This window comes from Camelina sativa, chromosome 2 (assembly GCF_000633955.1).
Source record: "Camelina sativa cultivar DH55 chromosome 2, Cs, whole genome shotgun sequence".
NCBI lineage: Eukaryota > Viridiplantae > Streptophyta > Magnoliopsida > Brassicales > Brassicaceae > Camelina > Camelina sativa.
The window spans coordinates 18,457,323-18,483,472 of record NC_025686.1 but is presented as its reverse complement, the minus strand read 5'-3'; the positions used below and the strand labels follow the sequence as shown (position 1 = coordinate 18,483,472).

At 36.6% G+C, this 26,150-nt stretch overlaps 4 protein-coding genes and 5 pseudogenes across 4 annotated transcripts in view; 4 read left to right on the top strand and 5 right to left on the bottom strand.

Moving 5' to 3' along the window:
* LOC104729108 (phospholipase A1-IIgamma-like) overlaps window positions 1-1,764 on the top strand; it is a 13,103-nt gene extending 11,339 nt beyond the window's left edge. Inside the window, exons 3-4 of the mRNA XM_019230878.1 lie at window positions 551-783; window positions 1,578-1,764. Coding sequence (XP_019086423.1) covers window positions 551-783; window positions 1,578-1,764 — 420 coding nt within the window. The remainder of the gene's footprint in view (window positions 1-550; window positions 784-1,577) is intronic.
* On the bottom strand, window positions 13,607-14,536 carry LOC104729091 (annotated as a pseudogene).
* Window positions 15,095-16,045, bottom strand: LOC104753801 (annotated as a pseudogene).
* On the bottom strand, window positions 17,252-18,181 carry LOC104729084 (annotated as a pseudogene).
* Window positions 18,767-19,696, bottom strand: LOC104729076 (annotated as a pseudogene).
* Window positions 20,323-20,922, bottom strand: LOC104729066 (ethylene-responsive transcription factor ERF091-like; the record flags this gene model as incomplete). Its single annotated transcript, XM_010447964.1, has 1 exon — window positions 20,323-20,922. A coding segment is annotated over one exon (600 nt), but the record flags the coding sequence as incomplete, so codon positions are not given.
* On the top strand, window positions 20,926-21,513 carry LOC104753793 (ethylene-responsive transcription factor ERF091-like; the record flags this gene model as incomplete). The annotated part of the gene is made up of 1 exon (XM_010475992.1): window positions 20,926-21,513. A coding segment is annotated over one exon (588 nt), but the record flags the coding sequence as incomplete, so codon positions are not given.
* LOC104729055 (adenylosuccinate lyase) overlaps window positions 21,975-26,150 on the top strand; it is a gene marked incomplete in the record, with an annotated part of 21,400 nt that continues 17,224 nt past the window's right edge. The window contains 1 exon segment of the mRNA XM_019235856.1: window positions 21,975-22,062. Coding sequence (XP_019091401.1) covers window positions 22,001-22,062 — 62 coding nt within the window.
* On the top strand, window positions 22,265-25,723 carry LOC104753784 (annotated as a pseudogene).

Sequence of the window (26,150 nt, the reverse complement as noted above, 5' to 3'; positions counted from 1 at the left end):
AAAATAAGGCTTAGAAGGGGTGTTCCCAGTTCTCTGTGACGTTAATCAGGGTGGTGATTAAGTGCGCAGAGAATTGTTTTTTCTTTCTCTTAGATCTACTCTGGTGAGAGTTTAGATAGAAAAGAGAGAGGGTGAGTTTTAATCTCTCAGCTAAAAAGAGAGAGGGTGAGTTTATTCTCTTAGATCTACACAGGTGTGTGTTTAGATAGAAAAGAGAAGAGGGGTCAGATTCATTCTTAGTCGGGTTCAATCCTATTGGGTAGAATAGGTTGAGTAAGGGCCGAGACAAAATTGTATCCTTGTAAAAGATAAATTTTGTTAATAAGATTGAATAGAAAAATNCGTCAAGTCCCGGTGTACTCCAAGACCTTGCCGTCCATTATCGATCCTTTCCCGTGCCAACCATCGTGTCATCCTCGTATNCGCGTTCCAAGTGTGAATCAGTGTGTTGTGCTTCTCTATACCCTTACATAAATAGTACTTTTTAAATGAAGATTTTTACCATTTTGGTTTTCTTTGCAAAACTATCTAAGAGAGAATAACAAAATAGGTATTACGAGAGGTTGGGAGATTGTTGGATAAGTATAATAAGGATGAAGAAGTTAGTATAACTATCTGTGGTCATAGTCTTGGAGCTGCACTCGCGACGCTTAATGCTGCGGATATTGTGGCTAATGGTTATAACCGACCAAAGAGTCGTCCTGATAAGTCTTTTCCAGTTACGGCCTTCGTCTTTGCTAGTCCTCGTGTTGGGGATTCTGACTTTAAGAAACTCTTCTACGGGTACGTCCATCCTATCTATTTCTATATGTTTTTCACAATATTTACAAATTTGCCAACATAACAAAATATACTACTCTTTTATATGATTTCTGAGGAGCCGAATTGGGTTAAGCCTTAAACGTCATGGATACATGATGAATTAGTGTCTTTAGTACAAATTGATCAAGATTTTAAAAACATATAAATATATGAGCACTTAGTTAACAAATAGTTTTTGTTACCATTTAAAAACAAAGCTATGATCCGTACTTTCGTAGTTATTGTCAAGATATGCATCATGTGTGTTATATAAATACCTAGAAGAAGAAAAAAGTCAGGACGTTCATGTTACAAAGGATTTTATATCTTAATATTATTAGTATTCAAATTTAATTTTGGATTTTAAGATTTCCGTTGAAAAGTTTTATGTTCGTGCAAGCCTCCATACCCTATTCGAATTATTTTTGAGAAATCATTGATAAAAGACATACATATATCAATTTATCATTACGATATGGCGTCAAGTGGAAGTCAGTGATCTATGCCTTAAATGAGGTCTAGTCTTATACAAAACATGAAGAGACCCTTTTTCTTTTGATACCAAGAAAGAATCATCATGAAAAAATTATGATAAAATATTATATTAAATATATTCTACCCATATTTGCATTTACAAATTATATCATCCACGTATTGTGATTAATATTTAATAGTACTATATCAAGTCCTACTATATAAATTTATAAAATAGCCTTGACATCTTACATAATACGTTCTTACAGATGAAACATGTCTTATAATGCAATGAAAAACAGGTTGGAAGATCTCCGAGTGTTACGGACAAGGAATCTACCGAACGTAATTCCGATATATCCCCCGATAGGTTACTCCGAGGTTGGAGACGAGCTTCCAATAGACACACGAAAGTCACAATATATGAAATCTCCAGGAAACCTCGCGACCTTCCACTGCCTAGAGGCTTATGTAAGACCCCGATCCTAAGGTCCCATACATAGCCGCACATGGCTATTAAAATTTTTCTAGGGTCTACTAACTTCCACCTTATTTACTTAACATCATTTGACAGCTAACCATGGCTAATCACAATTCGATCCATCAATCATATGTTTGCACATACTAAGTACACATCTTACCTCAATATGTACCTTATCAATTCGCAGCCTCTGGATCGCACATATCCTTCAACCGCACCGCGGTTCCTTCGATCCAGCTACCGCTCTTGCAAAGTACTTGTCCGTCAATGCTCACCATATTGGACCACCCTTTATTGTTCCTTAGTCACACAGCCAGCCATCTCCAAAGTGACCAAGAGACAATAAAAGATGGCCTGGAATACTTGATTCCGTCCAGCCGCGGAAAGACTGCTCCGTCAATCCATTGCGTCAAGTCCCGGTGTACTCCAAGACCTTGCCGTCCATTATCGATCCTTTCCCGTGCCAACCATCGTGTCATCCTCGTATCGTGTACCCATCGCTATCGCTAGCGTCCTTCGTGTCGCACCTATCGGTACCATTCCCATCACGGTACCGCTATCGTTCTCGTCTCGGTACCGCATCGCTATCGACTCCGATACTCGTCCTGTATCATTTCCGATACTCTTCCAGTATCGCCTCCGATACTCGGCCAGTATCGCCTCCGATACTCGGCCAGTATCGCCTCCGATACTCGTCCAATACCGTATCGCTATAGAAACTATCTGATCTCCCTATCGGCTCTAGATCGTCCTTCACCGATCACGATCGACCCCTTCTCGATCAATTCGTCGATCAAGTCTCCGATCGACCTCTTTCTCGATCAGTCACTCGATCTCTCCCTTCCATAGACCAGTTTACTGATTGCTCTCTCGGATTCCTTCGGTAAATCTCGATCGTTCTCTCGGATCCCTCTAATAACTCTCTCGGAACCTTCTTCTTCCATTCACTCTTCGGGAATCTCATTGCGGCACTCCTTGAGCGTGTATCCACGCATAGAAAAACCCTAGAGAACCTTATTCTCTCCTTTTGCGGCGCTAATAGCCGATCCCCCCCATCTTGTCTCCCGAGAATCCTATAGATATAGGGTCGAGTAAACCGCCTTATCCTTTCCTTACGCGATAAGTCTTATCACGAGATTTCCTTATTCTTCGGGATCTTCCCCTATCTCTATGTCGGTCTAACCTTCACAAGGTTTCGGCCCGTCTAAGTATAGCCCATTTAACCGATCCAATAAACTCTTTCCATTTCCGCGTCACTTTCCCGATAATTTCCTTTTATTGGTAACGCGCAATACTTTCCTTTTTCGTCAGTAGCCACCCTAGACAAATTTCGTGGATCATGACTGGGCTGATAACTAGCCCATGGACCCTTGTATCACCGACCATCTATACTTAGCCATTCGAGCAACATTCCCAATACCGACACACTTGGTCGAGCAATCCGTACCGATTCTCTATTTCTTCGTCCTTTACTGTCGGACCTATCGTCCTTCTCGGACGCACCGATCGTCCTTCTCGGACGTACCGATATCGACACTCTTCGGCACTAAGTATCGTACTGCTGTCGGCACTTCTCGATACTAAGTATCGGCAACTCTCGACACTAGCTATCAGTAACTCTCGATACTAGTTCTCGGTAGCTCTCGGTCATTCTCGATCCCAATTTCTCGACTTTCTCGACTCGGATTTCTCGACTATCCCAACTTGGATTTCTCGACTATCTCGACTCGGATTTCTCGACTATCTCGACTCGGATCTCTCGACTATCTCGACTCGGATCTCTCGACTATCTCGACTCGGATTTCTCGACTATCTCCTACCAAGGTTCCGGGTCGTTACATTTCTCCCCCCCTTAGGATTGATTCGTCCTCGAATCTTGACTATTGTTGGATCACATTCCCAACTTTTAACACTTCTCCATGAGTTCTGCATCATTTTGTACTGACTCTAGCCAATACACCTGGTCCAAAACCGTATCGCGGTCCCTTTGGACTCGAGAAACCTTCAATTTCTTGGACATTTGACAATTTCCACGTCTCTTTCTGTCCCAAGTCTCTCTACGACTTGTTCTCCCCCTCCTATTTCTTAGTCCTTCGTGGACTAATTCCCATGGATTCCCTGATCACCGTCTAATCAAGACCAGATATGGACGCTTCGTCCGTCTCTTACCGGACAATGTCCGACATTTCCTCTATTTTGCCTCCGAATTCTACCATTCGGCCAAGCTCTCACTGTCCATCTACTTCATGTCCGACCTTCATTCATCAAAACATACAACATTTTGACCATCCGCGGTCAACAATGCTCGCTAAGCTTGTAGCGCTTCCGACCATTCCTTGGCCGAATTAAAACTCCTCTCGAGTTTACTTATTCTTAGTACCTTTTATATTCCATCATTATCAATGTCGCCTTGGTATCAAACCAGGTCTTTACTCCCCTATGCCTTGACTCTCCGAAAGCCTTAACATTATCGTCCGGGACTTCACAAGTCCCCGCGATCGATTCGACACCATCACCCGGCCAAATGCAGTTGCCCAAGTTTTATCGTCTGGTGACTTCGCAAGTCTCTGCGATCGATTTCACCCTATCACTTGGCAAAATGCAATTACCCAAGTTTTATCGTCCGGTAACTTCGCAAGTTCCCGCGATCGATTTATCACCTATTTCCCCTAGTGCCTTGGCAAAACGTAATTGCCCAAGTACACACACACTTTACTCATGAGTTTCCAATTCTCATGGAACTACTCATTCAATTCCATCAAAATGATATCCTTCGTGGATAACTCATCATTTCATTTTCCCATACCGTCGAGATGATATCCTTCGCGGATAACTCATCAAGATGTACCAGATGATTCTCACAAAAATCTAACCATTCCCATGGGTGAGTTGTCTAATCGCTTAGACCAACCACCATTCATATTGCAATTGAAACCATAACCATGGGTGAGTTGTCTAAATCGCTTAGACCAACCACCATTCAATATTGCAATAGAAACCATAACCATGGGTGAGTCGTCTAAATCGCTTAGACCAACCACCATTCATATTGCAACAGAAACCATAACCATGGGTGAGTTGTCTAAATCGCTTAGACCAACCACCATTCATATTGCAACAGAAACCATAACCATGGGTGAGTTGTCTAAATCGCTTAGACCAACCACCATTCAATATTGCAATAGAAACCATAACCATAAAAGACAAGCTAACCAAACCCATTACTAGAGAACAATCTAAACCAATCCTTGCCATCAATGTGAGATTTTTCCATCTACGCATCGCGAACAATTCTACTCTCGCAAAGTCTCCCCCACTTTGCGTTTCCCCTCAGTCATTCGCTTAGGCCTTTCACCTAAGGAATTTCCATTTCCTCTAGTGGCTTTTTAAGCTTGCTTCTAGAATCACTTGTCCTTAGTAATTTCTAGTAAACCTATGAATTCCAATTCAACCTTCCAAGGTTAAATTTATTTGGCAGCTACTCTTAGCTCCAAAGTTGGCTACCCAACGTATGTGTACGAGTGACCAATCCTACCGGCCACTTCCACACAACCCATCATTAACCATGGTACGAGCTAGAGTACCAGTCACCCTTGGTCGTCCTACTCGTTAGCGTACCTATCATTGTCGGCCTCCGTACCGGCTGACGTACGATGACAGCACCACTATCATCAGCCGTTGTACTGACCGCTGCACCTGACTAACATTCGCTCTCTTATCAGCCTGTGACTTACTAACATACCGCAACTGTACTACCTATCATTAACCACCGTACCCCGACAGTACTAGCTATTCGTTAGCTACCGTACTATCGGTCATGGGTCATACGCGTACCGGATCTTGCACGTCCGCGTACCGGATCATGCACCGTCCGTTTACTGTCCGAGGTCCGCGACACTTGCTTCAAATCCCGTCAATCTTGCCGGTTTCCATTACCGACTATTCTTGACTATTTTCCTCCCGAATGCTAGTTTCCATCTATACATTCTCACCGGATCCTTCCGATGATTGGGGTCTTTTCCACTAAGCATCCATGTCAAGTTTCCTCCTTAATATTATGCATCAATTTAGTTCTACTTCGGCTTCCATTGCCGTCACGTTCACTAAGGCATTCTTGTTCCCAATCCGATCATCTATCTTCCCTTACCGAAATTACTCTGACGGTCTGAGTCGGATTGCCAACTTGACTAGCTAGTCTTCCTCTTGCAGATTACCCGTATCCGTTTGACTTACTTATCTTTGTCGAATAGTCCATATCTGAGCTTATACTCGACTAGCTAATAATCCTTCTGTGGATTTCCAATTTCCGATCAGCTAGTCTTCCCCTATCGGATTAACCATATCCGATCAATTCCAGACTCGCTCCTATCTGACCGAGTATCACTACCCGATTCTTCCATTCTTTCCTAAGTACTTGGGCGTCTAACCGTTCTAGACTCTTCTCTTTTCCCATCGAGAACTCGTCCTAGAATCAACTCCGCTCTGTTACCAAATGTAAGACCCCGACTCTAAGGTCCCATACATAGCCGTACATGGCTATTAAAAATTTTCTAGGGCCTACTAACTTCCACCTTATTCACTTAACATCATTCAACAGCTAACCATGGCTAATCACAATTCGATCCATCAATCATATGTTCGCACATACTAAGTACACATCTTACCTCAACATGTACCTTATCAATTCGCAGCCTCTGGATCGCACATATCCTTCAACCGCACCGCGGCTCCTTTGATCCAGCTACCGCTCTTGCAAAGTACTTGTCCGTCAATGCTCACCATATTGGACCACCCTTTATTGTTCCTTAGTCACACAGCCAGCCATCCCCAAAGTGACCAAGAGACAATAAAAGATGGGCTGGAATACTTGATTCCATCCAGCCGCGGAAAGACTGCTCCGTCAATCCATTGCGTCAAGTCCCGGTGTACTCCAAGACCTTGCTGTCCATTATCGATCCTTGCCCGTGCCAACCATCGTGTCATCCTCGTACCGTGTACCCATCGCTATCGCTAGCGTCCTTCGTGTCGCACCTATCGGTACCATTCCCATCACGGTACCGCTATCGTTCTCGTCTCGGTACCGCATCACTATTGACTCCGATACTCGTCCTGTATCGTCTCCGATACTCGTCCAATATCGCCTCCGATACTCGGCCAGTATCGCCTCCGATACTCGGCCAGTATCGCCTCCGATACTCGTCCAATACCGTATCGCTATAGAAACTATCCAATCTCCCTATCGGCTCTAGATCGTCCTTCACCGATCATGATCGACCCCTTCTCGATCAATTCGTCGATCAAGTCTCCAATCGACCTCTTTCTCGATCAGTCACTCGATCTCTCCCTTCCATAGACCAGTTTACCGATTGCTCTCTCGGATTCCTTCGGTAAATCTCGATCGTTCTCTCGGATCCCTCTGATAACTCTCTCGGAACCTTCTTCTTCCATTAACTCTTCGGGAATCTCATTGCGGCACTCCTTGAGCGTGTATCCGCTCATAGAAAAACCCTAGAGAACCTTATTCTCTCCTTTTGCGGTGCTAATAGCCGATCCCCCCATCTTGTCTCCCAAGAATCCTACATATATAGGGTCGAGTAAACCGCCTTATCCTTTCCTTACGCGATAAGTCTTATCACGAGATTTCCTTATTCTTCGGGATCTTCCCCTATCTCTATGTCGGTCTAACCTTCACAAGGTTTCGGCCCGTCTAAGTATAGCCCATTTAACCGATCCAATAAACTCTTTCCATTTCCGCGTCACTTTCCCGATAATTTCCTTTTATTGGTAACGCGCAATACTTTCCTTTTTCGTCGGTAGTCACCCTAGACAAATTTTGTGGATCATGACTGGGCTGATAACTAGCCCATGGACCCTTGTATCACCGACCATCTATACTTAGCCATTCGAGCAACATTCCCAATACCGACACACTTGGTCGAGCAATCCGTACCGACTCTCTATTTCTTCATCCTTTACTGTCGGACCTATCGTCCTTCTCGGATGCACCGATCGTCCTTCTCGGACGTACCGATATCGACACTCTTCGGCACTAAGTATCGTACCGCTGTCGGCACTTCTCGATACTGAGTATCGGCAACTCTTGACACTAGCTATCGGTAACTCTCGACACTAGTTCTCGGTAACTCTCGGTCATTCTCGATACCAATTTCTCGACTTTCTCGACTCGGATTTCTCGACTATCCCGACTCAGATTTCTCGTCTATCTCGACTCGGATTTTTCGACTATCCCGACTCGGATTTCTCGACTATCTCGACTCGGATTTCTCGACTATCTCGACTCGGATTTCTCGACTATCTCGACTCGGATCTCTCGACTATCTCGACTCGGATCTCTCGACTATCTCGACTCGGATCTCTCGACTATCTCGACTCGGATTTCTCGACTATCTCCTACCGAGGTTCCGGGTTGTTACACTTACTTGCACGGCGTTGCAGGGACTCAAGGAACGGCCAAAGCTGACGAATTCAGACTCGATGTGAAAAGAGACATCGGATTGGTCAATAAATCAGTGGATGGGTTAAAAGACGAGTGTATGGTCCCAGGAAAATGGAGAGTTCTTAAAAACAAAGGTATGGTCCAACAAGACGATGGCTCTTGGAATTTATTGGACCATGAGATTGATGATAATGAAGATTTTGATTTGTGATTTTTTTTTACCTTTTCTTTTCTTTTAAGTGTTGATATTTGAAAAAGACTGTATTTTTCATATATATTATTTGTATCTTATTCTTGAAATTTACTTATTTAACAAAAAATATCTTATTTTTTAATTTAATATTTTGAATGTAAAAAATCAGAACCTTTATTTCAAAATACTGTGTTAGTTTCATTTAGTACAAAATATTTTTTCCTTTTTTGGCAATTTATTGATGCTTAAAAATAATGTACGTTGCATCTATTTAACGTTGTATTTTACCCTAATACATGTACTATATATATGAACTAGATTCAGACCCGCACGTACGTGCGGGATTGATTTCAAAAATTAAGTTTGCTTTCAAAAATAAGTTTGCTATTAGATTTATAATATATTACATATATGTGGAGTTATGTTTGTAAACATATTTTTTTTAGGAATGTTAACATTCATAATCCGCACTCATACCAGTTAAATATTCAATTTGTTTATAATTTGGTTTAGACTAAAAAAGTGAGCAGTTTTGTCTTTGTTATATGTAAAGATAAACTACATTAAAAAAAAACAGTAAGAGAAAGACAGTATATCTATTTCAGGATATAATATAGTAAAACAAAAGTAGTATGTTTCGTCCTATATATGATTTTCCATCTAATAACCGTGGTTTTAATAATAATCTACACATTTCATATTATATATTTTAGTTTATCAGATAAAGAAATAAGTAAGTGTTTTGGATCCTCACGTATGTGTGGGTTTTGTTTGTAGATATATTTAGTGTATAGAATCTATAACATGAAATTATAACCCTTTCACCATAGAATTTATTAGAATCGTAGCAGTTATGATATTAATCCACTAAAACTATTCTTAAGTGTTAAAAATTGTTTTTTTTTCCACTTATGAACCAAAATCCGCAAAATTTCAACATAGTATATATTTTGAATTAATATTTTGGAAATTGATAATATTTAAATTTTTTGAGATACTAATAAATCTAAAATCCAAAATTTATATAAAGAATATACTACTTTCATACTACTTTTCAATATAGTAAATCGTGGTTAGCTTATATATTACGAATATAATAACTGTTTTCATAATTGAAAAAAAAATCAATTTTTTTGGTCTTAATCTATTTATTATAATCAAAATTAATTAGTATTATTGATAAACTTTTTTTTGAAATAAAAAATAAATAATGATTTTATAATGGACATATTCAATTAGATAGTCGTTTTTGGAAATAACAAATAATATACCATCAAATTAAAGAAGTTTATATATATAGAATATTGACTTTAATAATCTGATCTGTTAACTTTTAAAAATGATTTTAAAAAATATTGGCCATAAAACTATTGATATTCTAGGAGTCCATTTTTTTTTCCTTCATTCAACAATATTTTTATACACTTGGTAAAATAGAAAACAAAAAAATGTGAATTTACAATATCTTTGTAAAATATATCAATAAACACTTTATATTTTATACCACACATATATATATATCTTATACTAAACGTGTGGATGGATGCACAAATCTTATATACAACATGTTGTTTGCTTGTTTAAGTCTAAACACAATAAAATCAATCACAAGTCGATTTGCATTATTTATTCGATTTGCACGTAAGTATATTGTTCACGTCATAATTAAAGTCCCTTGATTTTACTACTCCATGTTTCAACATGCATGCTTTCTTCTTCACATTGCTAATCTCACAAAAAATATGGACATCCTTATGTGTGTTTAGTGACTGCAGCCAAGCTATCATAAAATGGTTTTCATACTTTCTTCTTGTGTGATGCTTGTCTTAGGATGAGTTGGAATTGTACATAATTTTCAGGTTTATTAGTCATTTATTCTCGGTATGAACATAAAACATTTATTAACATAAAACTAAAAAACAATTTCGTTTTGATCAAAAAAGATGACAGTTTCATATACTTCTCAACTAATGTATAAACCCACCCACATTATTAGCTAATTTAAAAATATTTTAAATATTAACAACAATGAGAATCTTAATGTTTATGTATATTACATACATGAGTTTGATTCCCAAGTCCAAATTATTGAACCAAAGTTTGCCATCTACAAAAACAAAACACACAAATTAATAATACACAAAAGTCACCTTAAAACTCAATACTAACCACAAAATTACATCATTATTTAACAAAATAATTACAGCTCGATGAGTTGCTTTGAGGATCCATGTTCTATGAACAACTCTTCATGCTCTTCTCAATATCCTTATAACTTTTTTTGATGATTTAGTAAATCAATTTATAAACTCTTTCAATCAAAGGGTGTGTCATACAAAATAAAGATCAAACTTAACATAATATAAAATTCACCAAGTCAAGAAACTAAGTAAAATTCAAAAATAAATAGATCAAAGTACCATAGTTTTGAAGAGATACTGACACACAAGCTGGGGAAACAACTCTCTCCATGCAACGGAGAAATCAAGAATAAAAAAACCTCAAAATTAGATTATAGTTAAATTAGCAAATAGAACAAAAAATATATGTACTATCGAAATTGAAAAACAAAAAAGAATATTCTAGGCTTTAAACATACATTTTCGTTATATATATAGGAAAATGGTATGACATAAGTTAAATATATGTTTGTGATTTTTCATTTATTGTTAAGATATTTTTTGCCCAAAACATTTTATAAATTTCTTAATTTTTCATTTATTGTTAAGATATTTCCTAAATATAATATTTTATTGTTATTATTAGAAACATTGCAGCCCATAATTTTGCAAATTTGTTAATTTTACATATTTAGAATTGCCCCTTATAAAAAACATATTTAGAATTGCCTTATTTTGCGTGACTATGGGGACACAAATATAATTTTCTTTTTTCATTATTAATGATATTTGATAATTTTGCAAATTTGTTAATTTTACATATTTAGAAAAGTCTTAATTTTTGCGTGACTATGGGGACATAAGTATAGATTTGTTTTTCCATTTTTATTGCTATTCGAATTTTTTTTTTAGGAATACAATATCTTAGTAGTTGACGATATTTTAGTTATTATTTCTTATTTAAAAAATTATGTTATGTTTGGAAAGATTGGAGATTTTTGGACTATTATATTTATTAGGACTCTAGATAATGCCGTATTGGATCTCCTTCGTTTGGGCCGGACGTGTTTAACTAATTCAAGGGACTTTGTTTGTTAATGGGAATAATTAATCTGACTCCGAACACAATATACATAATCCGAATTAATGAATCCCGGTTCACATACGGATCCGCACGTTTGGACGTTTTAAATTATTTTAATGTCCTTCTTGTATTGTATACTTTTTAATTTATTCAGGGTCATTTTATGTCATATATTTTGGAATTCATTTTGCCTTATAAATAATGCTTCCCTTTTAATAGTATAGATGTCTGGCCATAGTTGTGTTGTGTCGTACTCGTATATATGTCTTTATTATGTTTTAAGTTTTTAAGCTTTAAAGCATTTATGTTCTTTTGATACAACTTGGATCCCCAGCTGCAAAGCCCGTATTAATAATCCGACTCTGACGCATGCGAATAATCAAGTTTGGCAACTGACAAGAGTGAAGAAGAAAGAATAGACAAGAACGTCGTCGACATAATCTGTAAGAGAAATAAGTTTCAAGGTTAATTTTTATTTAGGGTTACTCACCTTTCATCTTGACCGTGTCGACCAAATTTAGTTGTGTAGACGATCCTAATTGGTCAGACTTAATACCTTGAATTAGCATTATAAAGGTGCTATATTATCTTACATGGTATGTTCAACCAAACGGATTGTGTCTTATAATGCAATAAAAAACAGACTGCTTCATCCCCGAGTGTTACCGACAAAGAATTTCTAGGAGGATTCTGATTAATAACCAAATGATAGGTTACGTCGAGGTTGGAGACGAGCTTCCAATATAGATACAAGAAAGTCACGATAGATGAAATCTCTAGGAACCTCGCAGCCTATAGAGGCTTACTTGCACGGCGTTGCAAGGGCTTAAGGAACGACCAAAACTGACTATTTAGACTGGATGGGAACAGAGACTTGTTCAATAAATGAGTGGATGAGTAATGAGTTAAAAGACAAGTGCATGGTCCCAGATAAATGTAGGGTTCTTCAAAAAAACAAAGGTACAGTCCAACAAAACGATGTGGGTCTTGGTTTCTTGGAAGTTATAGACAATGGCAATGAGATTGATGATATATAACGAAGATCTCGATTTTCTGATTATTTTTTTTTTTGGTTCTTTTTACTTTTTTGGTCAACTAGTTGACATGCATAGATGAATCAATGGTAGGGTTGGTTATTGAGTCATGACTGGTTTTGTTTGGGAAAGAAGTAAGCGTGTTGAGAAACTCTGTCCATTCTTGGACCTCCATCGACATATCTAGACTTGGAAGCCATTCTTTAGAATCTTCCGGTATGTTATCAATAGTAGGCAACACTTCCCAAGTTCTAGAAACTTCTTCTGGAACATGAACTGGTGATCTTTTCTCGGTTTGTTGTAATTTTCTGATGTAATTCGCGCAAACATTCTTTAGGATCTCTCCGTCTGGTTCTTGAATATTGCCAATAGCCATTTTGAAATATCAGAGAGGAGTATGTATTGGTGGTTGGTGTAAGGCCGAGACAAGGGATTTTGGTGTTGGTTAAAGCCATCGAAAAACAAAATTGAGCTCTTTAGAATAAGATTCAAGAATCAAAGCTTAGAAGTGAGTGAGTGTGCGTGGATGCTTGGCGTTAATGTACCGTCGATAAATTAGTATTTTAGGGTTTTAGAAGATTCCGATTAAACAACAACAACACTCAGTTGCACATTTCTATTCTTTTAATATTCCATGTTTACCCTTGTTAACCCATCTAATTACGCTTATAGGTGCTTGAGCTCTTTCTTTTTTTTTTTTTTTTTTTAAAAAAAAATATAGAAATTTTAGCAATAACACAATAATCATGTGTAGAATTTAGTTTCTTTTCAACAAATATTAATAAATATTTAGACAAGAAAACAAATTTAAAAGAATTGATTCCTGCACAAAAACCCTACATATATCTTTCTTTTATATGAAGCTTGTTTTTTTGTGAAGAAATATAGAATAAACAAATATCTTGACATAATTATGTAATATATGTACCATGTAACAGTATTAATGTTCCAATGTTTTTCTGTTAAAAAGAAGATAATAACGTGTCCAAATAATCACTTCCCAAATCCTCAAACTCAAACAATCCAAACACATCACATAATGTCTCTTCTTCCGTAACCATGATCTTCTTCATTTTAACTTCTTGAAACATAGAATCTTCGTCACTCCTTGGTCTCTTTCTTGAACCTAGCCAAGTTTCTCCACTCCCAAGCAATCCACAAGTTTCCCTATAATCCTTAGTTGAAGGATGGCCAATAGTACAATGGTTTTCAACCATCCCATCGTCAACGACCTTATGATCATAAGCCATGGTCGCTTCTGTTTCTGTTCTCGATCCTATTTTGTGGCCTCTTCTTAACGGTTGGGATGTATTTGAGCTGTGTATCGGGTAGTAGTTTGGGGCGCAATCCATTTCCATAGCTTTAATAACCGTCTCGAGTTGAAAATTTGTGTTAGCTTTTTGAGTCCCTCTTATTCGAACCGCGGCTTTGTCGTAAGCCATTGCTGCTTCTTCTGCAGTTTGGAACGTTCCGAGCCAAACCCTAACACCGTTTCTTGTCGAATCCCTGATTTCAGCTGTAAATTTTCCCTACGGACGCCTTCGCACTCCCCTGTACTTCCTTGTTTTGCAAGAAGCTCGTGAAGATAAAGAACATGAAAAATTGGTAGGGTTTGTTATTGAGTCATGACTAGTTTTGTTTGTGAAAGAAGTAAGCGCGTTGAGAAACTCTGTCCATTCTTGGACCTCCATCGACATATCTAGGCTTGGAAGCCATTCTTTAGAATCTTCCGGTATGTTATCAATAGTAGGCAACACTTCCCAAGTTCTAGAAACTTCTTCTGGAACATGAACTGGTGATCTTTTATCGGTTTGTTGTAATTTTCGGATGTAATTCGCGCAAACATTCTATAGGATCTCTCCGTCTGGTTCTTGAATATTGCCAATAGCCATTTTGAAATATCAGAGAGGAGTATGTATTGGTGGTTGGTGTAAGGCCGAGACAAGGGATTTTGGTGTTGGTTAAAGCCATCGAAAAACAAAATTGAGTTGTTTAGAATTAGATTCCAGAATCAAAGCTTAGAAGTGACTGAGTGTGTGTGGATGCTTGGCGTTAATGTACCGTCGATAAATTAGTATTTTAGAGTTTTAGGAGATTCCGATTAAACAACAACAACACTCAGTTGCACATTTCTATTCTTTTAATATTCCATGTTTACCCTTGTTAACCCATCTAATTACGCTTATAGGTGCTTGAGCTCTTTGTTTTTTTTTTTTTTTAAAACAATATACAAATTGTAGCAATAACACAATAATCATGTGTAGAATTTAGTTTCTTTTCAACAAATATTAATAAATATTTAGACAAGAAAACAAATTTCAAAGAATTGATTCCTACACAAAAACCCTACATATATCTTTCTTTTATATGAAGCTTGTTTTTTTGTGAAGAAATAAAGAATAAACAAATATCTTGACGTAATTATGTAATATATGTACCATGTAATAGTATTAATGTTCCAATGTTTTTCTGTCAAAAGAAGATAATAACGTGTCCAAATAATCACTTCCCAAATCCTCGAACTCAAACAATCCAAACACATCATATAATGTCTCTTCTTCCGTAACCATGATCTTCTTCATTTTAACTTCTTGAAACATAGAATCTTCGTCACTCCTTGGTCTCTTTCTTGAACCTAGCCAAGTTTCTCCACTCCTAAGCAATCCACAAGTTTCCCTATAATCCTTAGTTGAAGGATGGCCAATAGTACAATGGTTTTCAACCATCCCATCATCAACGACCTTAGGATCATAAGCCATGGTCGTTTCCGTTTCTGTTCTCGATCCTATTTTGTGGCCTCTTCTTAACGGTTGGGATGTATTTGAGCTGTGTATCGGGTAGTAGTTTGGGGCGCAATCCATTTCCATAGCTTTAATAACCGTCTCGAGTTTAAAATTTGTGTTAGCTTTTTGAGTCCCTCTTATTCTAACCGCGGCTTTGTCGTAAGCCATAGCTGCTTCTTCTGCAGTTTGGAACGTTCCGAGCCAAACCCTAACACCGTTTCTTGTCGAATCCCTGATTTCAGCTGCAAATTTTCCCCACGGACGCCTTCGCAATCCCCTGTATTTCCTTGTTTTGCTAGAAGCTCGTGAAGATAAAGAACTTGAATCAATGGTAGGGTTGGTTATTGAGTCATGACTTGTTTTGTTTGGGAAAGAAGTAAGCGCGTTGAGAAACTCTGTCCATTCTTGGACCTCCATCGAAATATCTAGGCTTGGAAGCCATTCTTTAGAATCTTGCGGTATGTTATCAATAGTAGGCAACGCTTCCCAAGTTCTAGAAACTTCTTCTGGAACATGAACTGGTGATCTTTCATCGGTTTGTTATGATTTTCTGATGTAATTCACCCAAACATTCTTTAGGATCTCTCCGTCTGGTTCTTGAATATTGCAAATAGCCATTTTTAAATATCAGAGAGGAGTATGTATTGGTGGTTGGTGTAAGGCCGAGACAAGGGATTTTGGTGTTGGTCATCGAAAAACAAAATTGAGCTCTTTAGAATTAGATTCAAAAATCAAAGCTTAGAAGTGAGTGAGTGTGTGTGGATGTTTGGCGTTAATGTACCGTCGATAAATTAGTATTTTAGAGTTTTAGGAGATTCCGATTAAACAACAACAACACTCAGTTGCACATTTCTATTCTTTTAATATTCCATGTTTACCCTTGTTAACCCATGTAATTACGCTTATAGGTGCTTGAGCTCTTTGTTTTTTTTTTTTAAATAAATAAATTGTAGCAATAACACAATAATCATGTGTAGAATTTAGTTTCTTTTCAACAAATATTAATAAATATTAAGACAAGAAAACAAATTTAAAAGAATTGATTCCTACACAAAAACCCTACATATATCTTTCTTTTATATGAAGCTTGTTTTTTTTGTGAAGAAATATAGAATAAACTCTTGACATAATTATGTAATATATGTACCATGTAACAATATTAATGTTCCAATGTTTTTAAGAAGATAATAACGTGTCTAAATAATCACTTCCCAAATCCTCAAACTCNGAATATTGCAAATAGCCATTTTTAAATATCAGAGAGGAGTATGTATTGGTGGTTGGTGTAAGGCCGAGACAAGGGATTTTGGTGTTGGTCATCGAAAAACAAAATTGAGCTCTTTAGAATTAGATTCAAAAATCAAAGCTTAGAAGTGAGTGAGTGTGTGTGGATGTTTGGCGTTAATGTACCGTCGATAAATTAGTATTTTAGAGTTTTAGGAGATTCCGATTAAACAACAACAACACTCAGTTGCACATTTCTATTCTTTTAATATTCCATGTTTACCCTTGTTAACCCATGTAATTACGCTTATAGGTGCTTGAGCTCTTTTTTTTTTTTTTTTTTTTTTTTTAAATATAAAAATTGTAGCAATAATACAATAATCATGTGTAGAATTTAGTTTCTTTTCAACAAATATTAATAAATATTTAGACAAGAAAATGAATTTTAAAAAAATTGATTCCTACACAAAAACCCTACACATATCTTTCTTTTATATGAAGCTTGTTTTTTTGTGAAGAAATATAGAATAAACAAATATCTTGACATAATTATGTAATATATGTACCATATAACAGTATTAATGTTCCAATGTTTTTCTGTCAAAAAGAAGATAATAACGTGTCCAAATAATCACTTCCCAAATCCTCAAACTCAAACAATCTAAACACATCACATAATGTCTCTTCTTCCGTAACCATGATCTTCTTCATTTTAACTTCTTGAAACATAGAATCTTCGTCACTCCTAGGTCTCTTTCTTGAACCTAGCCAAGTTTCTCCACTCTCAAGCAATCCACAAGTTTCCCTATAATCCTTAGTTGAAGGATGGCCAATAGTACAATGGTTTTCAACCATCCCATCGTCAACGACCTTATGATCATTAGCCATGGTCGCTTCCGTTTCTGTTCTCGATCCTATTTCGTGGCCTCTTCTTAACGGTTGGGATGTATTTGAGCTGTGTATCGGGTACTAATTTGGGGCGCAATCCATTTCCATAGCTTTAATAACCGTCTCGAGTTGAAAATTTGTGTTAGGTTTTTGAGTCCCTCTTATTCCTAACGCGGCTTTGTCGTAAGCCATAGCTGCTTCTTCTGCAGTTTGGAACGTTCCGAGCCAAACCCTAACACCGTTTCTTGTCGAATCCCTGATTTCAGCTGCAAATTTTCACCACGGACGTCTTCGCACTCCCATGTATTTCCTTGTTTTGCAAGAAGCTCGTGAAGATAAAGAACATGAATCAATGGTAGGGTTGGTTATTGAGTCATGACTGGTTTTGTTTGGGAAAGAAGTAAAAGCGTTGAGAAACTCTGTCCATTCTTGGACCTCCATCGACATATCTAGGCTTGGAAGCCATTCTTTAGAATCTTCTGGTATGATAGCAATAGTAGGCAACACTTCCCAAGTTTTAGAAACTCCTTGTGGAACATGATATGGTGATCTTTTATCCGTTTGTTGTGATTTTCTGATGTAATTCGCCCAAACATTCTTTAGGATCAATCCGTCTGGTTCTTGAATATTGCCAATAGCCATTTTGAAATATCAGAGAGGAGTATGTATTGGTGGTTGGTGTAAGGCCGAGACAAGGGATTTTGGTGTTGGTTAAAGCAATCGAAAATCAAAATTGAGCTCTTTAGAATTAGATTCCAGAATCAAAGCTTAGAAGTGATTGAGTGTGTGTGGATGCTTGGCGTTAATGTACTGTCGATAAATTAGTATTTTAGGGGTTTAGGAGATTCCGATTAAACAACAACAACACTCAGTTGCACATTCTATTCTTTTAATATTCCATGTTTACCCTTGTTAACCCATCTAATTACGCTTATAGGTGCTTGAGCTCTTTCTTTTTTTTTTTTTTTTTTTAAAAAAAAATATAGAAATTTTAGCAATAACACAATAATCATGTGTAGAATTTAGTTTCTTTTCAACAAATATTAATAAATATTTAGACAAGAAAAATAATTTAAAAGAATTGATTCCTACACAGAAACCCTACATATATCTTTTTTTTATAAGAAGCTTGTTTTTTTGTGAAGTAATATAGAATAAACAAATATCTTGACATAATTATGTAATATATGTACCATGTAACAGTATTAATGTTCCAATGTTTTTCTGTCAAAAAGAAGATAATAACGTGTCCAAATAATCACTTCCCAAATCCTCAAACTCAAACAATCCAAACACATCACATAATGCCTCTTCTTCCGTAACCATGAACTTCTTCGTTTTAACTTCGTGAAACATAGAATCTTCGTCACTCCTTGTTCTCTCTCTTGAACCTTGCCAAGTTTCTCCACTCCCAAGCAATCCACAAGTTTCCCTATAATCCTTAGTTGAAGGATGGCCAATAGTACAATGGTTTTCAACCATCCCATCATCAACGACCTTATGATCATAAGCCATGGTCGCTTCCGTTTCTGTTCACGATCCTATTTCATGGCCTCTTCTTAACGGTTGGGATGTATTTGAGCTGTGTATCGGGTAGTAGTTTGGGGCGCAATCCATTTCCATAGTTTTAATAACCGTCTCGAGTTGAAAATTTTTGTTAGGTTTTTGAGTCCCTCTTATTCTAACCGCGTCTTTGTCGTAAGCCATAGCTGCTTATTCTGCAGTTTGGAACGTTCCAATCGAAACCCTAACACCATTTCTTGTCGAATCCCTGATTTCAGCTGCAAATTTTCCCTACGGACGCCTTCGCACTCCCCTGTACTTCCTTGTTTTGCAAGAAGCTCGTGAAGATAAAGAACATGAATCAATGGTAGGGTTGGTTATTGAGTCATTACTGGTTTTGTTTGGGAAAGAAGTAAGCGCGTTGAGAAACTCTGTCCATTCTTGGACCTCCATCGAAATATCTAGGCTTGGAAGCCATTCTTTAGAATCTTCCGGTATGTTAGCAATAGTAGGCAACGTTTCCCAAGTTCTAGAAACTTCTTCTGGAACATAAACTGGTGATCTTTTATCGGTTTGTTGTAATTTTCTGATGTAATTTGCGCAAACATTCTTTAGGATCTCTCCGTCTGGTTCTTGAATATTGCCAATAGCCATTTTGAAATATCAGAGAGGAGTATGTATTGGTGGTTGTTGTAAGGCCGAGACAAGGGATTTTGGTGTTGGTTAAAGCCATCGAAAAACAAAATTGAGCTCTTTAGAATTAGATTCCAGAATCAAAGCTTAGAAGTGAGTGAGTGTGTGTGGATGCTTGGCGTTAATGTACCGTCTATAAATTAGTATTTTAGGGTTTTAGGAGATTCCGATTAAACAACAACACTCAGTTGCACATTTCTATTCTTTTAATATTCCATGTTTACCCTTGTTAACCCATCTAATTATGCTTATAGGTGCTTGAGCTCTTTGTTTTTTTTTTTTATATAAATAAATTGTAGCAATAACACAATAATCATGTGTAGAATTTAGTTTCTTTTCAACAAATATTAATAAATATTTAGACAAGAAAACAAATTTCAAAGAATTGATTCCTACACAAAAACCCTACATATATCTTTCTTTTATATGAAGCTTGTTTTTTTGTGAAGAAATATAGAATAAACAAATATCTTGACATAATTATGTAATATATGTATCATGTAACAGTATTAATGTTCCAATGTTTTTCTANGGTTAAAGCCATCGAAAAACAAAATTGAGCTCTTTAGAATTAGATTCCAGAATCNTCAAAAAGAAGATAATAACGTGTCCAAATAATCACTTCCCAAATCCTCAAACTCAAACAATCCAAACACATCACATAATGTTTCTTCTTCCGTAACAATGATCTTCTTCATTTTAACTTCTTGAAACGTAGAATCTTCGTCACTCCTTGGTCTCTTTCTTGAACCTAGCCAAGTTTCTCCACTCCCAAACAATCCACAAGTTTCCCTATAATCCTTAGTTGAAGGATGGCCAATAGTACAGTGGTTTTCAACCATCCCATCGTCAACGACCTTATGATCATAAGCCATGGTCGCTTCCGTTTCTGTTCTCGATCCTATTTTGTTGCCTCTTCTTAACGGTTGGGATGTATTTGAGCTGTGTATCGGGTAGTAGTTTGGGGAGCAATCCATTTCCATAGCTTTAATAACCGCCTCCAGTTGAAAATTTGTGTTAGCTTTTTGAGTCCCTCTTATTCTAACCGCGGCTTTGTCGTAAGCCATAGCTGCTTCTTCTACAGTTTGAAACGTTCCAAGCCAAACCCTGACACCAATTCTTGTCGAATCCCTGATTTCAGCTGCAAATTTTCCCCACGGACGCCTTCGCACTCCCCTGTATTTCCTTGTTTTGAGTCAAGGCGTCCGTGGGGAAAATTTGCAGCTGAAATCAGGGACTCAACAAGAAACGGTGTTAGGGTTTGGCTCGGAACGTTCCAAACTGCAGAAGAAGCAGCTATGGCTTACGACAAAGCCGCGGTTAGAATAAGAGGGACTCAAAAAGCTAACACAAATTTTCAACTCGAGACGGTTATTAAAGCTATGGAAATGGATTGCGCCCCAAACTACTACCCGATACACAGCTCAAGTACATCCCAACCGTTAAGAAGAGGCCACGAAATAGGATCGAGAACAGAAATGGAAGCGACCATGGCTTATGATCATAAGGTCGTTGACGATGGGATGGTTGAAAACCATTGTACTATTGGCCATCCTTCAACTAAGGATTATAGGGAAACTTGTGGATTGCTTGCGAGTGGAGAAACTTTGCTAGGTTCAAGAAAGACACCAAGGAGTGACGAAGATTCTATGTTTCAAGAAGTTAAAATGAAGAAGATCATGGTTACGGAAGAAGAGACATTATGTGATGTGTTTGAATTGTTTGAGTTTGAGGATTTGGGAAGTGATTATTTAGACATGTTATTATCTTATTTTTGACAGAAAAACATTGGAACATTAATATTGTTACATGGTACATATATTACATAATTATGTCAAGAGTTTATTCTATATTTCTTCACAAAAAAACAAGCTTCATATAAAAGAAAGATATATGTAGGGTTTTTGTGTAGGAATCAATTCTTTTAAATTCGTTTTCTTGTCTAAATATTTATTAATATTTGTTGAAAATAAACTAAATTCTACACATGATTATTGTGTTATTGCTACAATTTATATATTAAAAAAAAAAACAAAGAGCTCAAGCACCTATAAGCGTAATTAGATGGTTTAACAAGGGTAAATATGGAATATTAAAAGAATAGAAATGTGCAACTGAGTGTTGTTGTTGTTTAATCAGAATCTCCTAAAACCCTAAAATACTAATTTATCGATTGTACATTAACGGCAAGCATCCACACACACTCACTCACTTCTAAGCTTTGATTTTGGAATCTAATTCTAAAGAGCTCAATTTTGTTTTTCGATGGCTTTAACCAACACCAAAATCCATTGTCTCGGCCTTACACCAACCACCAGAAGTCTCTTGAACCCATCAAAATCGCTGTGCTTGCCTCCGAGAGTTTCGTTCTCTGTCTCTTCTACTGATTCTCTCAAGCTTATGACTTCAAGAAAGGTAAAGTCTTAATTTTTTTTAATGTGTGTTGCTGAAAAGCTGTGTTTTTGGATGTAATATGATGTTTTCCGAACATGAATTGGTGATTATATCGATATGCTTTAGGTGATAGCAATGGCTGGTGCTAGTTCCAGAGACTTAGAGATGTCAAACTTAACTGCATTATCGCCTTTGGATGGACGTTATTGGGGGAAAATTAATGAATTGGTCTCTTCTATGAGCGAGTTTGGGTTGATCTATTTCCGAGTACTTGTCGAGGTACTTGCATTTGAAACTAACGCTTGTTGTTACTCCCAAGTGGAGATTTAGGATTTGATTCATTGTTTAGTTGTGTGTTCTAGTGCACCCACACTACAAGAAACTGGAGCTATTGTGACATAATTTTTTGACAGAAGTTATTAGTCACAAATTTTTGACGATTTAGAGACGATGTTGTGACTAATTTTGTTTGTCTCAAATTTGTAGTTATTTTGTCATTATTAGAGACATAAATCGTGACAGTTTCTTTTTTTCATAAAATTGTGACGATTTGTGACTAATACGTTGTTGCAAATAAAGACGAACTTCAAACAAAAATTTGAGTTAGAGTTTGAGATATTATAGTGACTAAATAGTTGTCAGCAAATGTTACCAATCTGTGGAGTAAAATTCTGTTGTAAATAGTTACATTATTGTGTAATATATTTCTCACTATGTTTAATTAATTAAATAGCAATTAATTATGCCACTAAATAATATTTGTTAATATTTTGAAAGTGATAAATATTATATCTTATTAGATAAACTTTAAAAATATACAGAATTATCTTTTCTTATATTAATAGTGAGATTAGGAGTCTTATCAAATTATATACGTATATATATATGTTGACTTTGTGAAACAAATCATAATTAACATATGAGGTGCAAGTACTCCAGAAAAAAATACATAACAAAATTCGTTAGTGTCATACTAAGCATTGGGGATCTCATACAAGGTATGCTCAAGTTAATTCTTTCTGGTGGTGTTTTAAATATATTTTTTCTCAGTCAAGTAGTTAGTAATGTAAATTTTAAATTCTGCTTGTTACAGACGTAACAACTTTGATTTTAAGAAGAAAACAAAAAAAAGAGGTGCCTCTCCAAAAATTGCTACTCGTAACAAAAAGGTTTAGCATCTTTTTACGTCATCCATAATAGTTAAATGTTTAAACTAAAAATAAGGTGTTTTGATATATAATATAGCCCATGTTCGGATCGAAACATATATATATATAGAGTACATTAAAAAAAATACGAGCCAAGTTGAGTTTCTCAATTTGTGTGTTTTTTTTTTACTTTGATTTCAGGTATAATGTCGTCGGACAACAATATTTATGTTACAAGGAGTTGGATGTATGAACGAATCGATCATACTACTAATGAAGTTTCAGAAATTTTTTGCCAAGGGTTGGAAAATTTTATGAAATTTGCGAAGAATCAGCCTTTGTTTCTCGAGAAAGGCAAACTTTTTTGTCCATGTTTCAAATGTGAGAATGGCAGACCTCTATTACCAGAGAATATTGTGCAAATCATTTATATAACAGAGGATTTATGCCTAACTATTAGGTTTGGATTTCTCATGGAGAAATTTATAATATTGTAGACAATCATTCTACCGAAGGTGCTTTTGTGTCTGAGTCTAACACGGAGTCAGTGGATCCTTATGTGGAAATGATTTCAGATGCATTTGGTAATACAGAATCAGGATTTGATGAAAACATAGGTGAAGAGCCTAATGTTGATGCGGAAAAGTTTTATGATATTTTGGATGCTGCAAAACATCCAATTTATGATGGATGTAAAGCTGGTCATTCACAATTATCTTTCGCAGCTCGACTCATGAGTATAAAGACAGATTATAATCTTCCTCAAAATTGCATGGACGCGATCTCTCAAGCATTACAAGAATATTTGCCAGAAGGTAACAACTCAATGCATTCATATTATGATATAAAGAAGCTAATGCGGTCTTTGGGTTAACCTTATCAAAAAATTGACGTTTGTCAAGATAATTGCATGATATTTTGGAAAGATACTGAAATCGAGGAGAAGTGTCAATTCTATGAAAAAGATAGATTTTATCCGACAGAAAAGCCTGGACAGAAAAAAGTTGTGTATCGTCAGATGTTTTATTTTCCCATATCTGATAGATTGAAGAGGTTATATCAATCTAATAGTACTGCAAAAGATATGAGATGGCATGCACAGCACTCAGTGAAAAGCGGCAAAATGAGTCATCCATCTGATGGAGAAGCATGGAAACATTTTCACGAGGTATTCCCTGTTTTTGCACTTGAATCAAGAAATGTTTACCTTGGATTATGAACAGATGGTTTTAATCCATTTGGTATGTCAGGACATAATTATTCATTGTGGCCTGTAATCTTGACACCGTATAATCTGCCACCTGACATGTACATGAAACAAGAATATATGTTTCTGTCAGTTCTAGTTCCTGGTCCAAATCATCCGAAGATAAGTCTGAATATTTTTCTTCAACCGTTGATATTTACACAAAACAGAACTTTCTCTTAAGAGCTGTACTTATATGGACAATAAGCGATTTTCTAGCTTATGGTATGCTTTTGGGTTGGACAACACATGGTCGGTTAGCATGCCCTTACTGTATGGATCATACATCTGCTTTTCAACTAAAAAATGGTAGAAAAACAAGTTGGTTTGATTGTCACCGCAACTTTTTACCAATAAATCATAGTTATCGGCGGAACAAGAAAAACTATAAAAGTGGAAGGGTTGTGAACGATATTCCACTTCAATTGCTAACAGGTGAAGAACTTTGGAATAGAGTCAATTGTTTGCCAAAAACCATTGATTGTGGAGGGAACCATGGACGACTGCAAGGATATGGTGACAGTCACCACTGGCATAAGCAGAGCATTTTTTGGGAGTTACCTTATTGGAATCTTAAACTTCGACAAAATCTTGACGTGATGCACATCGAAAAAAACTTTTTGGATAATGTCATCAATACTCTACTTAATGTGCAAGGTAGAACTTCCCTTTTTCTATTCTTAGGGTTTGGCTCGGAACGTCCAAACTGCAGAAGAAGCAGCTATGGCTTACGACAAAGCCGCGGTTAGAATATGAGGGACTCAAAAAGCTAACACAAATTTTCAACTCGAGACAGTTATTAAAGCTATGGAAATGGATTGCGCCCCAAACTACTACCCGATACACAGTTTAAATACATCCCAACCGTTAAGAAGAGGCCACAAAATAGGATCGAGAATAGAAACGGAAGCGACCATGGCTTATGATCATAAGGTCGTTGACGATGGGATGGTTGAAAACCATTGTACTATTGGCCATCCTTCAACTAAGGATTATAGGGAAACTTGTGGATTGCTTGCGAGTGGAGAAACTTTGCTAGGTTCAAGAAAGACACCAAGGAGTGACGAAGATTCTATGTTTCAAGAAGTTAAAATGAAGAAGATCATGGTTACGGAAGAAGAGACATTATGTGATGTGTTTGGATTGTTTGAGTTTGAGGATTTGGGAAGTGATTATTTAGACACGTTATTATCTTCTTAAAAACATTGGAACATTAATATTGTTACATGGTACATATATTACATAATTATGTCAAGAGTTTATTCTATATTTCTTCACAAAAAAAACAAGCTTCATATAAAAGAAAGATATATGTAGAGTTTTTGTGTAGGAATCAATTCTTTTAAATTTGTTTTCTTGTCTTAATATTTATTAATATTTGTTGAAAAGAAACTAAATTCTACACATGATTATTGTGTTATTGCTACAATTTATTTATTTAAAAAAAAAAAACAAAGAGCTCAAGCACCTATAAGCGTAATTAGATGGGTTAACAAGGGTAAACATGGAATATTAAAAGAATAGAAATGTGCAACTGAGTGTTGTTGTTGTTTAATCGGAATCTCCTAAAACCCTAAAATACTAATTTATCGACGGTACATTAACGCCAAGCATCCACACACACTCA